The 14,584-nt window shown below is 38.4% G+C and overlaps 1 protein-coding gene across 2 annotated transcripts in view; it reads right to left on the bottom strand.

The window, feature by feature from the left end:
* Nucleotides 1-3,887: 3,887 nt before the first annotated feature.
* LOC137094173 (protein shisa-9) overlaps nucleotides 3,888-14,584 on the bottom strand; it is a 98,926-nt gene continuing 88,229 nt past the window's right edge. For both annotated transcript variants that reach the window (XM_067459508.1, XM_067459498.1), the window contains one exon: nucleotides 3,888-12,485. In XM_067459508.1, the coding sequence (XP_067315609.1) occupies nucleotides 12,019-12,485 (467 nt within the window). In that variant the 3' untranslated portion in view covers nucleotides 3,888-12,018. The remainder of the gene's footprint in view (nucleotides 12,486-14,584) is intronic.

Genomic DNA, 14,584 nt, shown 5'->3' with positions numbered 1-14,584 from the left:
GTAATCTTAATGGCGCTGATTTGGCTCATGAATTCCTGACATAGAGAGCTGCAGGGATTATATATTTTTGTAGGCCAAACCCAGAAACGAGTTAGCATTTTAGCATGGATCCATCGTCCTAAAATCAAGTTTTTTATGGGATTTTGGTTAAATGCCTGAAATGTATGTTGTTAACACAAACTCAAGATATTTTCATGTTTTATTTTGTGAATTAACCACTGATCTATATATTGAGCATTTATATAGATCAGTGGAATTAACCCTTAAACTCAGGAATGTTTCCGCCAATCATTAATACATATTATTACACAGCTCTGTGGAATACTTGATTCTGATTTTTAGATTTTCAAAAATGAAAATTATCCCATGATTTACTCACCGTCGAGTCATCCTAGGTGCGTATGACATTCTTCTTTCAGGCAAATAAAATCGGAGTAATATTTTAAAAAGTCCTGGCTAATCCAAGCTTTATAATGAACATTATAAATGACCATTATACTCCGTTTCGCGTCGGGGTCCTGATCATTCTGTCAGGGTTTATTCTGATATTAACCGGCAGGGTGTTATCCCTATAGCTTACTCCGCGTCTTTAGTGGCCCAGATCAATATCTAACATGGATGGATCGCTACTTGTTTTGATAATATAAATCTCTCTTGATATTAGAGTGAAAATTTTAGAAGTATTAAATAAATCCTATTTTGTTATATTTTAGAGCTCGGAAGGGTTCAGTTTGAGCAGATGTTTTATACTGTCATCACTGTCCTCGTCAGAACTCATTTCCCAGTAAATTCAGCTTCTGCCTCATATTCATCCTCTCAAACACATTCTCAAAACTATCATTTTCAACATCTTCAAATCAATATTTTGATCGCTGACAGCTTCTTCACCAGGGGCCCGTTTCAGAAAGGAGGTTAAGTGAAAACTGAGTATGTTGATCCTGAAATGAGGGAAACATGTAAAATTATCTGCCAGTGGGGTTAGAAAAAATATCCTAATGCAAACGGAAACAACTAAATTTGTTCTCGACTGGCAGATCATTTTCAAAATAAGATAAATGCACTTAATCAGTCATTAAATAATCACAGATTCAGTTACTGTTGTGCAGAAACAAATATACTTGCACTGTTACACACCTCAGGTCATTAGCTACAAAAAAACAAAAACAAAATTGGTGAAAAAAAGGCATTCTTTTACAATTTTATAAAACAAATTCAATTGATCAGTTGCTTATAATGAATTGATTGAGGAATATAAGGATGTCTACCTTTACAAAATGAATGAGGAGGAGGTTACTGTATGACGTCATGGGTCACTAAAGACCCAAGTTACGCGTTGAAGGGTTAAAACACTGTGTTGTAGTTCGCTTATAGCCTATGTTTTGCTTTTTATTTCTGGCAGTAGTATTTTAGGCTTTAAAGTTCACAAAATGTGTTCAGTTCTGCAATATTCCATATACAATAGAAAAATCCTATTGGGTTTTTGCCATGTGAACTGTGAATATAAGGCCAGCCTACAAAAATATATCATCACTGCAGCACTCTAGATCTGAAATAAGTAAAGTTGTTAAATTCACATGCGCTTGAGTTATATGGTTTTATAGACCACCATTGTCTTGGCAAATTGGTCACTTTTGTCTGTTTGAAATAATATCAGGTTTCTGAAACTACTGTACATTTCCCCTGTTTATTTCAGGAGTGCACATCCAACAGAAGGTGTATTTTAAAATGATCCAGCTGAATGTGAGCAAAAATTACAGGAGGTTGTTGCCCCCTCTGGTTCCTGAACCTCTAATGTGAATAAATGAGTGAAGATGTCTTTGCTCCTTGAGTTTCTTTCCAATTAAACTGCTGTGATAGACGGCTTTGTGGTTACCTCTTTCCAAATTATTAGTTTCTCAAGCTAACAAAAACAATAGGCATGCCAGTGTATCGTCTAATGTGTATTGCATGATTAACTGCTGAGCTGGCTAAAATCACCAGTTTCCAGCTCAGTTTATGAGGTATTTAGTGTCAAATAATTGAAAACTGCATGTTCATGCTTTATGCCTAAGGCAGCTCTTTATAATAACGTTTTATTTGGTAACATTTACAACAGGAGCTAAAATACAATACTTTTTTTAAGGTTTGTGGTTGGAATTATTTTTTTTAGGTTCCCCAAGGCTGCATTTATTTGATTAAAAAAATATTATTACAATTTAAAATAAAAATGCTTAGTTGTTTTATTAATACATTTTTAACATTCCAGCTATCAGTGTGTTATGAACAAAAAATAATGTAATTATTAAATAATAATTAATAAAGTAATTTATAGTATGTTTACAAATTATGGGTACACTAAGTAACTTGTGGTTCACTATTGTAAGCCTATTAGTGTTTATATTTTGATCATGTGGAATGGGTTTGCGTTAGAATTTGCGATATATGTCAAGATGTTTGGTCTGGAAACTCACCATAGACAGGACTCAATCCGAGGGGCGGGATAAACGGTTGTCTTTCAAACTCCCTCTGCACGCGATAGGATAGCGCTACAACCAACCAGAGCAATGACAGTGAAACAGAGCTTGTTGATAGATTAAACATTCACCGTATCCGGTCGGCTTACAAGTAGCGCACAAATCTCCCGTCATTTTGTTAAGCCCCGCCCACTGACTCTATTCACGATGTGATTGGCCTGACCAGAGTTTGGTTTTCACAGCTCGTAAGTCTATTGAGAGTGTCTAGACTACACTCGCTGCAAAATAGTTTTGCTGCCGCTTGGGTGCGTCTAGATTTCTAGGCGTCATATCCATAAATAGAAAAAAATTGCTCCTGCTACTTTGACGCATATATAGTTTGGGTGTGGCATAGGTTAGCAAAAATCACAAGTTCACAACGAAAGAGAAAGATTGACATGAAGCAGGGAAATCTCAAACCTCTGTAAATCACTTTTTTTTATTACTGAAAAGAGGAGGGTCAGCTCGCAAAAAGAAAATGTGACAGAGCTCGTAATAAAACCAGAATCAACATTTTGGGAGATGGCAAAACAAAGGGATTTGTAATGTTGTAAAAGCAATGCAGAGATGGCGTTTTTATCACTCAACAGGTGAGAACGGTATTTAACAGATAGAATGTAGCTCTCTGACAGAGTTCATTGTTAAGCATTATCTGTTTTGAAGGGTCAAGGTCATTTCATCATAATTGTCGTGGCGCTGTGTTGGAATTTCCATTCAAGGAAGTACCATGTTGGGTATAGCTAATGTCTTCAGCTAGTCAGCTTGAGATTCTTTCCATCTAAACTGGTTATATCTATAAGCATATAGTGTATGTTTTATGAGCAGTAGGAGGATAAACATGTTCATCCGCACGGTCACATAGAGCCTAAGCGAACCCAAAACAATGTTTATCTTCAAAATGCATGCAGTTTTGTTTTTTAAATGGCAAAAGTTAAATAGCATACCTTTAACATTAACAACTGACCATTAATTGACTTTGTTAGTTAATGATACTGAATGTATTAACTAATGTTAAATAATTAAACTTTATGTAAACAAAAAAATAAAACTTAATTTAAGCATACACCATTTTCCTATCTATGTGGGAAGTTTTTGAACAAACATGCTGCATTTTTGCTGCATTATTTCATTCTCTAACAGTATACAGTACACCATGTTATTCAATAAATATGGAATAATATATATATATATATATATATATATATATATATATATATATATATATATATATATATATATATATATATATATATATATATATATATATATATATATATATATATATATATATATATATATATATATATATATATCTATATTCCCCTATTCCCAGAAATGGAAGATAGATCCCCAAGTGACGTTCATGGCATCATTAATCAGACTCAACCCAGAGGAGTGTTTCACTCTGCTTTTTATTTTTTAAACAAGTTTATACAAAGAACACTTAACAATGTTTCTGTTATAAAGAGATGCTTAAAAAGCCATTAAATCAGTTGGATCATGTCCGTATGTTTCTTATAAATTGCAACTAGTGTCGTAGAAACAATTGGCATTTTCTTTACTGTTGTGTCAGCATGGTTACTGTTGCCATCATCATCATCATCATCATCCTCATCATTGCTCTTCTTATCATGAACATTACATTTCCTTTACCACATGTTCAGTAATTTCATTGCTTAGTAAAAATTGGTTTCATAATAATAATCATTATTTACTGAATAAGGTTGCACTCATGCTGGCCTAACAGAAAGCATTTGCAGACATCTTTCTACCTCATAGTTACAGCAATTGTTCATTGAATCGTGGGGTTTGTCGTTTTTATTATTAGACACCTGCAGTAGTCAATGTTCTGTAAATCTTTAAAGGAATATACCAGCTAAAAACAAGTTTGAAGTCTGTCGGCAGCTCATTTGGATATAACTTTACAGACAAGGTTAATAAGCAAAATGATCAAACATTTGAACACACATCATTTTTAGGTTTACGATTATACTTTTGAAATGGTGTGTATTGTGATGTTTATGCCTTAGACTTCCATTGTAAGTGTATTAAAAAGGTTTAGGTTGTAATTACAATATTTTCAATGGTTATCGACAGCAGCTTACAGATGCTTTTGATATCTTCACGACCCTGTAAAAAAGGTTGTTGTTGCTTTTAGCCCAGGTCAGTTAGCTTTTGAAACCGTCTATAGGCTAATGCATTCATAAAAGTTGCCATAACTTTCAATGTTTCCTACAAATCTAGAAGCTTCTTGGGCAGAAATGTTGATGACTCATTTTGCACTAAAACATATTTTGTCCAATCAGATCTGTAGAGCCCCTTTCACACTGCGATTCCAGCAAATACACGGATAATGCGACCCGGCATTTGTTCCCGGGTCGCTAGATTTGGTCCATTCACACTGCCAGCGAAATACCGTAATATGTGCGCTTTCACACACAACCTGTAACAGTCCCGGGTCGAGCTGACACGTGACATCCGGATGTGACGTATAATGGCGAGCGATCTCGGCTTCAGCGCGGATAGTAAGGAGCTCCGTGGTCTCGACTTGTGTCCAGTTTGCGCACATTTCTGCTTGTTTAATTTTAGTTTCTTTTGTATACGAACACTCTCTGCATTTAAAACACCGACTAGCTCTTCTGGCAATAGGGTTGTATTATGGAAAAAACAAGCTCTAGGAGTCGCACGATAACTACGTACACGTTGCGGCATTAGTTTTGTCTTTTGTTCACACAGCGCTCGTCCCGGATCGAACCCCGCAATGTTACTAGGTCCCCGACCCGGGTTCAATTCGGTAATCAGTTCCGGGACGTGGTTGCTTTCGCACATAAGGCGACCCAGCAATGTTCCGGGAATATTGCGGGTCCGACGTGCAGTGTGAAAGGGGCTTAGGAGGAAAATGTCCCGCCCTCTAATACCACCTGCAGCAAATCATGATTCATTCCTGTTGGGTACTTTAAAAAAAAAAGAGAGAGTTTTTAATGTGTCCGATTCAAACCCAAACTCAAAACTGTTTCAATAGAAAATATCAAGAGACAGGACAGAAAATGGTGCGAACTGAGCGAATCCATGGGGTCTTAAGCTTGTTTTGAACCTAGGATATTCCTTAATAGTCAAGCCAGACCTTCCCAGACATCATAACAGTCCATAAATGTCTCCTAAAACATATAACTTACACACTTATACGACTATAAATTGTTCTACTCAAGTAGGTGCATTTCAGCTTCACTTTTAAATTGCCACGGTTTTTCATGTGATTTCTGCAGCTGTGTTTCTCTGACTGTCTCTCTCTCTTGCACCATCCTGTAAATTTTATTTCTCTAAATTATTCAACATCTCCTCAAAGTGCAACCAGACTTAAGGAGGAAAAAAGCATGGCAGATATGGAAATGGGGCATTAGACGAGCAAAAGAGATGGAGTACATGGAAACGAGAGAAGCGGATGACAGATCTCCCCTCTCCACCCACAGTTCTTCATCATCATGTACTGTATTATCCTCCATTTCTCTCTCTCTCTCCCCAGCCTCAGGAGACCCATATTAACTTAGATATCACCGACAGCTGAGACTTGCGCCTCCCACTGTTCCGATGAGAGATGGAGGAACAAACACAAATGAGACAGTGACAGAGAGAAAAGGAAGGAGAGAGAAACTACAGTAATATCAGGTCTGCACTGCAAGTGAGTGATGCGACAAAACTAGAACATAATCAATGAAACTGTCCAAGTGTGAGATGGTGCAGTATTTGAAGTTTGATGATCAGTTTCTGCACAGGCTCCTGTAGGCAATAAGGGCAAGGTACTTTTGTGTGCTTCATCACTAAAGTGTTGTTCTGGAAATTCTTTCTATTCTTTTACTGAGAATATATCATGTTGTTTGCCTTATTTAACCAAAACAGCATATCAAGGTCTACAAATCTTGAGAAACAAGCAGTAAAATCAATTTAAATTGTACTTTAATTGGTCACACCTTGTCAAAAGACCTCTTATCAATCGCCTCAACATATTCTAACCATTTTTGAGGATGAATTTGACTCAAACATGTTCTATCTGCACAATGCGTACGCCTAAACATGGATTTCAGTTTAGCACTATACGCAGTTTAGAATATATAAGAGTCTTATATATTCGGGGCATTGAAGATATACAGTTTAAAAGGTTACTTTGTTGCCAAGTTATTTTAACAAGAAAGTCTGAAATGTCAAAATGATAAAACAGCCATTTCATCTACCATTAGTTCATAGTTCAAAGGTATGATATCGGTAAGATTTTTATCATTTTTGAAAAGAAGTCTCTTATGCTCACCGGGCTGCATCTATTTGATCGAAAATCGTACTATTGTAAAAATTTTAACAATTTTATGTATTTATTTTTTAAGTCTTAAGGTCTTACTGACAAAACTTTGCACAGTAATGTGAATGCAGAATTTTCTTTCACTCAAATATATATTTTATTATTTTGGCAGTAAAATTTTGTCACAGTACTCATACAAAAGTATATTTTCTCAGCACTTCTTACACTCCTGTGTGAAGCATGTTTGCCATTTTTATTGAGGGCTGCCAATTTCTGGGTGACACAAGCGACAACAACCTCTAATGCAACAAAGTTAAGGTATGCGATTTTATGCAAATAAACGACCGTGTAATAGGGTGACTACCATTAAGAATGCAGACAGGATAGACTCTGTGACCTCCAACAGTTTAATCACAGTCAGTGTGAACATCCATTGAGCCTTGAGAAGTCAGAAGTGGAGGATGAGTGGAAAAGAGAGAGTAAATGCTGATGACATAGAGCTAAAAACGGAAACGAGTACACTGGACTATTTATCTCATTCCCTGTTTTTTCTTCTGTAGCCCCACCCACTGTAAAATCCTAATTGATCCCATAAAGCACTGTTAATGGCATAATTAAAGATTTATGTTTTAATATTTTCAAACATAATGCTCAATACTATTTTTGATAATCAATGATTTTGATAAAGAATCATTTTACATTATACCATTATTGCTGATTTTGTTACATCATTTGCAATGCTTCTTGGACTGAGAACTAGTTTGCTTCAAAAAAAATAAATAATCATCTTATACTTTTGGGGTCCCCCCCCCCTCATTTTAAATTTAAAATACTTTTTTGCTTAAATGTTGATCTGAATTTGTTTCGTTCAATGTTTTTGTGTGTGTTGGCATGTTTTTGTGACATATGAGGACACAAATGTGTATAATGTCAAACAGTGTATAATGACATAGGTATTACAAGGAGCGGGTGTAATATGAGGACATTGGTCATGTCCCCACTTTTCAAAATGCTTATAAATCATACAGGATGAGTTTTTTTTTAGAAAATAAAAATGCACAATTTTTGCTGTGATGTGTAGGTTTAGGGGAAGGGGCAGTGTAGGGGGACAGAAAATACGGTTTGTACAGTATAAAAACCATTACGCCTATGGAATGTGCCCCATATGTCACAAAAACAAACGTGTGTGTGTGTGTGTGTGTGTGTGTGTGTGTGTGTGTGTGTGTGTGTGTGTGTGTGTGTGTGTGTGTGTGTGTGTGTGTGTGTGTGTAAATTATATTGTCAGGCATTATGGACAAATAAATAACTTGGAAACTTGTCATGAAACATGATGTGATGTGGACTGGCTGCACCCAGAAAAGCATTTGAAAAATGTACACACACAAAACTGTTTTACAATGTCAAATGCTCAGCTCTAGAGTGTGTTTGTATTTGTGAAAGGCTGTAAAATGCTGGATTATATTCACATCATATACATACATTTTTACACAATATTTATATATTAAACTTTTTGCTCTTTTAACCCTGATGCATGAATAAACGGGTGTATATAGTCAGTAAACATGTAAAACACAAATGTGACAGGAGATATTTCTCAATGCTAGTGTTGTGGTAAAAAAATAAACTGGCCTCAACAGACAAGCCAAATTAGTCTTCCTGCCGTTCTTTTTATCGATGATGTAACCAGTGACTTTTAATTAGGATCAACCTGCAGTGCTATAGCTGGCTTTGGATTTCCTTTAATGCTGGTAAGTTCAATCTTAGAGCAGTTGTTGTTGCTGTAATAAGCTCTCATATGTCCTTCACTTGTTTTTGCATATCTTTTCTGGGTTCAAACAAGAAAGTATCTCTTTTCTTAAGGAGGGAACATGTTTTGCTTTCCAATAGTTGGTATTACGCCACCCTTGAGTGCGTTATAGCTAGAAACTTCCTCAACTTTTGATCGCAAAACAGAACACAACTTTCGCGAAGCCTTACGTGTGCCGCACAAGCAACTGTACCCACTCTCATTGCATTGGGAAAATCGAACCCTTTCCAGGTTTATCACGGGCAACTCCTGTTAAGAGCACACACCTCTTTAAAAGCCCTTAGTAGAATTCATCCAAATCATACAAAGACAAAAGGTACAGCTTAAAATAGTGCATAAGATTAGATTGGTCAAACGTACCACCAAACGAATGGAGCCATCAAACAAATGGGAACAATGTGATTCTCTAATATACATATTACATGTCTCTGGACTGGCAACTAAGATGTCATTCAAGCATTGGTTATAATACATCTTTTAAAAATGATTAATTAAAGCATATGCTTTATACATATAGCGCAAGCTTCAAATATGGCAAGACATCTTTTAAGTTAGTAAGGAAAGTGAGAAGGAAATTCGGAAGCACTTCATCTCTGTCAAATGGTTGTCAACTGCGGCAGACTCGATTCTGATTCCAGTTACGCTTACGGTACAAAAAAACAACATTGCAAATAGTACATAAACAGTAAAAAGTACATCATGTATTGCTAAAGATAAAATGCTACCCGGTGGCATTCACATCACAGGTAGAACACTGTTATGTTAAGAAGAGATCCGAAACAACAGTCATTCAGCTTATTTGGGTGGTTTAAAAAAACCACTGGAAACGAGTCTTCACACCGAAGGAATTCGGAAGCAGATATTTACACCTTGTGTTTCTTTGTAACAGATGTGAATGCACTCAACATCACTTGATTTCACTTTTCAGTCCTTTACCTGTAGAATTAAGAAGTAACCTGAACCTGATCAATCTAGTGATTTATTGATTTAGGTACAAAGTTTATTCCAGGAAGTTATTCCGCATTTGATTCAGGTTTTAAGCTGATTTAGCCTGAGACATTGTCGCTGTGGTTTTATTGACAGCTAAATCTACTCTGCCTCTTTTCCAGTAGTCCTCAAAGACAGACTCGATGACCTCCTGGCCAACAAAGTAGCTCCGTTTCAGGCAGAGGGTTGTGTAGCTGGCTCACCTTGACATGGCTTGACATCTCTGTGCCAGGAAAGCCTGACAGCCGCGTCTGTCCTCCAGGGTCTGCCCCTGAATGAAACCCAATGACACTCTGGAGCCATTGCCACCGAGACAGAATGAAGCATCCCTGTAGCTCAGGATAGTTTGACTTGACGCTGACTCGATGTTGATACATCCTCGCATCAATTCAACGGTTGAAAATAGCCATCCAGGAACATGCTGTAACTGTATTTGCTGTTATATTTTTGGAGCTGCTGTCCCTGGAGCTTGTCCAGAAGTTGAAATTATCTCCAAAATGAATCTAGTGAAAATAGAGAGAGAGATAGAGAGAGTACTTCCTTCTTTTTTGTCCTTTTTTATAGTTCATTACAGGCTCAATTGCTGTAAAGTGTACTGCAATGAGTATAATGCAATCGATGTTCTCATTCCGAGTTCAATAATCCATCTCCGCCTCTCGCAATACTGCTGTTTTATTTGCAAGCAGCACTAAGCAGCAGTTTCGTTGAACTCTGAACATTTCACACTCTTAAATAGTCCCTAGGTGGCTTGTACATTAGTTGTCATTGGCCCGTAAAATCTCACAAGGCTGTTCAAACAAAGTGTGCTTCTTTTTAGACACAACTGTTTCCTCTGTACACAAATGCTTTTTTTGCCATGTAAAGAAGCAAGAGGTCACCATCAGACATCTCTGCAGGCCAGGCCTCCTTAAATTGGTGCATAAAACATTAAATTTTTGTCTGTCACATCGCATTTGTCTTCAAGCAAGAGTGCTAAATCTCCCTTCGGATCCATTGTGGATGAAAAACACAAGGCAGACGATGAAAAACACAAGACAGACAAGGAAAAAAACGAGTCTACAGACAGTATTGGAGAACATATTTTTGGATCTGCTGTATTAGAAGCAGGCCGTCATCAATTACAGCGCCCCCTGCTGTTCTGGTGCAGTGTAGCAGCCAAACGCCTGGCTGGAAACAGCTTGGAACAGCAGAGAGTGAGTGAGTTTGACAGCTGTGTCCATCAGTCATTTGGCCCCAAGCGGGAGAGGACAGATAGGCCTCGTATTGCTACCATTTTCCCTGGTCCCTTGAGCAATTCCAGAGACACCTAAACTCTTCACTCTGAAACCGATGCCCACCTCCCGATTTAGTGGTTTTCTCATTAGGATGCTACAATAGGGTGTAGGTATTGCTGCTACATGCTAGATTTGGCCACTAAACGATCTGTAAAATAGGTTCTTGCTTTCACCAAAAGCATAATTATTTACATTCAGGAGTATTCCGAGGAAGCAGGCTGTTTGACAGATATTGCAAAGAATACACATAGGTCATTTTAGCAGAGTTGTTTTGGCAGTGCTACTTATGACGTGTTCACCTAGGTCAGTGCATGCTCCTCCATCACTATGGCACCTTATCTCTATGGGCGACTTTTGTCCCCTGAAATGTCTCTCTTGAGGTCTGTCGGTAATAGAGACTTGCTCATTGACCTTGTCTTTACCTCTCGAACAGGAGTTTGAAATAGAAGCAGCCATAATAGCTATGACTTGAAGTGATGTTGGCTTTCTGTTCACTAGACAAGTGCTGGAATGCATCCTTTGATAGAGGTGTTGAGGTAAAGAGTCCTAGGGACATTGGACATTGGACCAATTTCACCTAGACCCTTATCCACTGACTGAAATAGCAAACTCTTGGACATCATAACAATTGAAACTCTCTTTCTCTCTCCTCCTATCTCACAGGACACCTTGGTTTCTTCACTGTCCTCTTCCTTATGCTTCCTCATACTTCCTTGCTGTTCTTTGTCCTCAGTGGTCTAGAATTGTCTGAATAATAACTCACTGTGGCAGCTCTTGGCTGATAGAAGTTGACAGCACAATGGCCTTGTCTGAAAGGGTGTGAAGGCTCCTGAGGTGCCGGGCTCCTGCCCCCTTGCTACCGGGCACATGGGTCAGGGCCACAAGAGACATCTGAAGGCCAGCAGTACAAGGCCAGAATTTTAGGGGGGTGTAGGTTCACCAGGGATTCAAGACCCATCGAGAATCGGAAACCAAGACCATGCAGCTTCCCCTTCGGTTCTCTGTATTATAGTACAATGAATATAAATCTAGTCCAAAACATGTACAAGGAGGGAATACACTATAAATATAACTGAAGCACATGTGCAGAAGCTTTCACATCCATCCAGTTGCAGTGTCTAATCAAAATCATGCTTTCTTGTGTTTGTGACCTTTTAGGCTTTCCTCTCAGACCGTCACTTCCGTTTTGCTGTTCGTGGGCAGTCCCTTGTGTTTCAGGTGGAAGTGTGGAGACTGTCCGTACCCCAGGGGTTGGGTGAACAACTCTGGAAGAGTCTCAATGCTAAACTGCCGCTTGTTGGAGAAGGCCTGGCGCCGACTGTTAGGTTGGGACAGCGGTGGCTGTGCCTGTGCCATGAGAGGGACCTGATGTTGGACATGGCTCTTGTTGGGGTCCCAGACTTTGAAGGCTGAGCTAGAGGTGAGTGGGTGGGTATTGGTCTTGGAGATCTTGGACTTGGGGACTTGGGCAGATGTAATGGTGATGGCCAAAGGAGTGTGGATGTCTGGAGGCGGAAGGAAGGGTTTATCTTTTGGATGGAAAGCAATTGGCTGGAAGGTTGCAGGCGAGGATTGGCGGTGTGCATAATCCATCATAGGGTAGCTCTTGGGGTAGTAATCCCTTGCTGTAGTATCTGCAGGGGAAAAGGGCGGTGAACAGTTAGAGAGATAGAGGCTAAAATACAACATAGCATTGTGACAAATAAGCACAGATTTTTGCTTAGAAGTGTTGCTTCTACACTCATATACCCTACATTATGTAGTGTACAAACCTAATGTATTTGTCACAGACTTATAGTTGCTATATTTAGTGTTCAGATGATCTAATGAGTAAAACGCCTGGAGTAGAGGCTCATCAAGTGTGACATGAGGATGCCCTCAGCGTTTTTGCATCACGCCACACACATGCAGGCGCACACATACAGTCTTGTTCAAAATAATAGCAGTACAATGTGACTAACCAGAATAATCAAGGTTTTTAGTATATTTTTTATTGCTACGTGGCAAACAAGTTACCAGTAGGTTCAGTAGATTCTCAGAAAACAAACAAGACCCAGCATTCATGATATGCACGCTCTTAAGGCTGTGCAATTGGGCAATTAGTTGAAAGGGGTGTGTTCAAAAAAATAGCAGTGTCTACCTTTGACTGTACAAACTCAAAACTATTTTGTACAAACATTTTTTTTCTTCTGGGATTTAGCAATCCTGTGAATCACTAAACTAATATTTAGTTGTATGACCACAGTTTTTTAAAACTGCTTGACATCTGTGTGGCATGGAGTCAACCAACTTGTGGCACCTCTTAGCTGTTATTCCACTCCATGATTCTTTAACAACATTCCACAATTCATTCACATTTCTTGGTTTTGCTTCAGAAACAGCATTTTTGATATCACCCCACAAGTTCTCAATTGGATTAAGGTCTGGAGATTGGGCTGGCCACTCCATAACATTAATTTTGTTGGTTTGGAACCAAGACTGCCCGTTTACTAGTGTGTTTTGGGTCATTGTCTTGTTGAAACAACCGTTTCAAGGGCATGTCCTCTTCAGCATAGGGCAACATGACCTCTTCAAGTATTTTAACATATGCAAACTGATCCATTATCCCTGGTATGCGATAAATAGGCCCAACACCATAGTAGGAGAAACATGCCCATATCATGATGCTTGCACCTCCATGCTTCACTGTCTTCACTGTGTACTGTGGCTTGAATTCAGAGTTTGGGGGTCGTCTCACAAACTGCCTGTGGCCCTTGGACCCAAAAAGAACAATTTTACTCTCATCAGTCCACAAAATGTTCCTCCATTTCTCTTTAGGCCAGTTGATGTGTTCTTTGGCAAATTGTAATCTCTTCTGCACATGCCTTTTTTTTTAACAAAGGGACTTTGCGGGGGATTCTTGAAAATAGATTAGCTTCACACAGACGTCTTCTAACTGTCACAGTACTTACAGGTAACTCCAGACTGTCTTTGATCATCCTGGAGGTGATCATTGGCTGAGCCTTTGCCATTCTGGTTATTCTTCTATCCATTTTGATGGTTGTCTTCCGTTTTCTTCCACGTCTCTCTGGTTTTGCTCTCCATTTTAAGGCATTGGAGATCATTTTAGCTGAACAGCCTATCATTTTTTGCACCTCTTTATAGGTTTTCCCCTCTCTAATCAACTTTTTAATCAAAGTACGCTGTTCTTCTGAACAATGTCTTGAACGACCCATTTTCCTCAGCTTTCAAATGCATGTTCAACAAGTGTTGGCTTCATCCTTAAATAGGGGCCACCTGATTCACACCTGTTTCTTCACAAAATTGATGACCTCAGTGATTGAATGCCACACTGCTATTTTTTTGAACACACCCCTTTCAACTAATTCAACTAATTGCCCAATTGCACAGCCTTAAGAGCGTACATATCATGAATGCTGGGTCTCATTTGTTTTCTGAGAATCTACTGAACCTACTGGTAACTTGTTTGCCACGTAGCAATAAAAAATATACTAAAAACCTTAATTATTCTTGTTAGTCACATTGTACTGCTATTATTTTGAACAAGACTGTACATGCATTGATAGAAGGGAGCTATGGTTGTAGCTTTGTAGCTATATGTGTCCTGAGGACAGACACTGTGTGAAAGAATCCATACAAGAAATTTCAAGTGAAGAGAAAGTGATGCACATAGCTTAAAGCAGACAATAGAACACTGCAGTTTGGTCTGGTTTTGTTTGTATAGTAAACATTT

Source organism: Pseudorasbora parva, chromosome 2 (assembly GCF_024679245.1).
Source record: "Pseudorasbora parva isolate DD20220531a chromosome 2, ASM2467924v1, whole genome shotgun sequence".
NCBI lineage: Eukaryota > Metazoa > Chordata > Actinopteri > Cypriniformes > Gobionidae > Pseudorasbora > Pseudorasbora parva.
Note: the sequence above shows the minus strand (reverse complement) of the source record. Positions and strands in the feature narration are given on the sequence as shown.